Source organism: Metopolophium dirhodum, chromosome 1 (assembly GCF_019925205.1).
Source record: "Metopolophium dirhodum isolate CAU chromosome 1, ASM1992520v1, whole genome shotgun sequence".
Taxonomy (NCBI): Eukaryota; Metazoa; Arthropoda; class Insecta; order Hemiptera; family Aphididae; genus Metopolophium; species Metopolophium dirhodum.
The window spans coordinates 116037010-116039930 of NC_083560.1; the positions used below are offsets into that span (position 1 = coordinate 116037010).

The window sequence follows — 2921 nt, forward strand, 5'->3', positions numbered from 1 at the left end:
TCTTTGTGAGTTCAATGAGGCCATTGCCACAATCAGCGGCATCCATGTCTTTCATCAGTTGTGGCCACCAGAGGCAGTCGAACGCGCCCGAGATGTCCAGGAAGATTGCATGGACGTATTTTTCTGTTCTTGCCTTAGACCAGTCGAGTTAGAGTTGGATTGCATCAATCGTCGAGAGGTTCTTTGTGAATCCGAACTGTCTTTTTGACATGACGTGCGCATCAGTGTCGCGTCGGATTCTCTCTACTATCACGTGTTCTAGCGCTTTGGATAGCACGAGTAGAAGGCTTATTGGACGGTATGATTTGGCCTCGGATGGATCTTTATCCGGTAATTTTTTAATCACGACGCGTGGCCGTCTTCTATGTGCCCGGGAACTTTTTCACCCGGAGGCAGTTGTTATACGCATGTGTTATGTTTTCCACGAGCACCGTTATACCGTCCATGCCTGGGAACTTTTTAGGTGCCATCCGCCATATGGCCCTTCTGACTTACTTGATGTCGCAGGGTTCGATGTGTCCGGGGTCGTCTGACCATTTACTGAAGGAGCCGACCATCACTCCCGTCTCCGTCCTGGCCGTTACTTGCTCAGGACTCTCGTTTTCGTAACTGTCGCTGGGTGTCCATCAGTCTTTCCCCTGTTTCCTTAAGAGACGTGGTCCTCTTTGCGGACGGCTCTCAGAGGGTCTAGTACCGGCAGTTTTTAGCCATTTGAAGACTGGGCCCCAGGATTTGCTATTCCCTGTTTCCGTTACAAAGTCTCGCCAGGCCTCACGCCTAGCCTTGAAGCAATGTTTCTTATGGGCCGTTTTGGCGCGTATTGCCCGTCACGCGAACGCACTGTTGGCGTTCCTGAGTTTCACCTTCCAACGGCCGAGGGTGCTCACTTCTCGGCCCAGCGTCTCGTTCCACCATGGAGGAGGTCTGTGCCTACATTTCTGCTTCTTTTTCATGTGCTTTTCGCACGCTCTTCTCAGTACGTCCGAAAGCGCTATCGTACATCTTTCGACGTCCGGACACTTGAAGTCCCTTATCCTAGCGTCTCTTAGGTCTCTTAAGGTCTTACAGAACTTAGTCCAGTCCATCTGGCTGTAATTGTAGCCTCGTGCATCTTCCTCGGTGTGCACGCGCGCGTTCTTCTGCACAATGATGTCGAAACTTATTAGGGCATGATCGCTCGACGTCAGTTCGTGAGTGGCGGACCAGTTCACGACTCTGACGTTGTTTGACGACAAGCACACCGACCCATGGTTTCTGAACGTATACCCAGCTGGTTATGGACTCTTAAATTTCTCTGACTTATAAAGTCGACACCACAATGTCACCTCGATTGCCATACCGTGGACCTCGTGTTCACGTCAGTACCCACGAGTACGTCGCCGCCCAGTCCATCCAGTATGGAGTCCAGGGCGTCGACGCACCCTTGGGTGGGTTCAGAGAACTGAAAGTAGGAAGAGATCAGCTGAACGTCGTTCCTTGCAATCATGGCCACGGCATTATGCGAGGTAACTCAACTGTCTTTGGCCCAGGACGCTTATGGCTTTATATTTAAAATATTGTCATAAATTTATTTGAAATAATGCAGGTGGTTAATAGGGCAGAAATTAACATGATAGCAAGTAAAATGTAAAAAAAGGTGGTACCTTGTGTCACAGGAGATTCGACTGCAGCTGATGTTTGGTCTTCACGTTCTTGTTCATCCATAATCTCTACTGTAATATAAAAAATATTATGTAAAAATATTGTCATAAATTATTTGAAATAATGCAGGTGGTTTATAGGGCAGAAATTAACATGATAGCAAGTAAAATGTAAACAAAGGTGGTACCTTGTGGCACAGGATATTCGACTGCAGCTGTTGTTTGGTCTTCGTGTTTTTGTTCATCCATACTCTCTACTGTAATTTAAAAATCAAATAAAATGTAAAAAAAATAAAATTATATAAAATGTCACTAAAAGTATATAGAAATAAATTATCACCTTTTTTTTGTTTCTCTCACATTCACAGTTTTCATTGTTCAAACCAAAAAAATGTTTACCGTAGTTCGCCGTTATTTCTTCTCCAGCATTAATTGCTTTAACTGTTTTTGCGTACCAACATTCTCCCTGAAGCTCCCATTTAGTATTTGGGGAGCAATCATGATTTATATATGCTGCGGGTCCTAGGAACAACATGTCTTTTCCGTTTCGAAAACTAGCCATTATTGAAAAGTCATTAACACCCACCTGTAAGACAAAAAAATAAAAAACATTTTTTTAATCAAAATATAAATATGTTATAGGTAGTTTTAGTTAAGCAAAACATACTTTTATGTCTTCAGGTTTAATTAGGGCAGTTTGTCCGCAGAGTGTGTTAATGACTTTTCCAATGTTGATGTTTCTGGTAGCTACAATTTTTACATAATTTTGTTTATCTTTAAAATTATTGTTTTTGGTGTATCTATATGAGGTATTGGTAATTGAAACCTCATACATTTCCATTTGCTTAGCAAATACTTGTTTTTCACGCTTAGTTTTCAATTCAAACTTTTCAGCACATGTCTTATGCGTTTTGAACGATGAAAACCTACGGTTGTTTTTATCAGAAGCAGCACCATATATGGTCAAAACAAGAGATTCATTAAAGGTCTTTTACCCAAATATCGTTCACGTAACATGTGTAGCACATATGTTAAACAGAGTAGCAGAAAAAGTTAGAGAATTGTTCCCTAATGTAAACAAATTGATTAACAATGTAAAAAAATGTTTTTTAAAGTCACTTTCCCGTATTCAACTTTATAAAGAAACACTACCCGGTTTGCCATTGCCACCTGAACCAGTTATTACAAGATGGGGTACATGGATAGAAGCAGTTATATTTAATGCAAATAACTATTAAGGTATTAAAACTGTAGTAGAAAAACTAGACAATGATTTGTCGG

The 2921-nt window shown here is 41.8% G+C and overlaps 1 protein-coding gene across 1 annotated transcript; it reads right to left on the reverse strand.

The window, feature by feature from the left end:
* Positions 1-1496: 1496 nt before the first annotated feature.
* LOC132952472 (histone-lysine N-methyltransferase KMT5C-like) lies at positions 1497-2475 on the reverse strand. Its single transcript, XM_061024783.1, has 5 exons — positions 2308-2475; positions 2001-2226; positions 1829-1897; positions 1644-1712; positions 1497-1540 (listed from the first exon to the last, which is right to left on the reverse strand). Exons 1-5 carry the CDS (start codon positions 2473-2475, stop codon positions 1497-1499), a joined length of 576 nt encoding a protein of 191 aa, XP_060880766.1.
* Positions 2476-2921: the final 446 nt, after the last annotated feature.

Coding starts and splice junctions, on each gene's coding strand:
- LOC132952472 (XM_061024783.1), bottom strand. CDS start 2,475: ATGTATGAGGTTTCAATTACCAATACCTCATATAGATACACCAAAAAC. Junction 1,898..2,000: donor GAACAATGAAAACTGTGAAT/GTGAGAGAAACA, acceptor TTTAAATTACAG/TAGAGAGTATGGATGAACAA. Junction 1,713..1,828: donor CGAATATCCTGTGCCACAAG/GTACCACCTTTG, acceptor TTTATATTACAG/TAGAGATTATGGATGAACAA.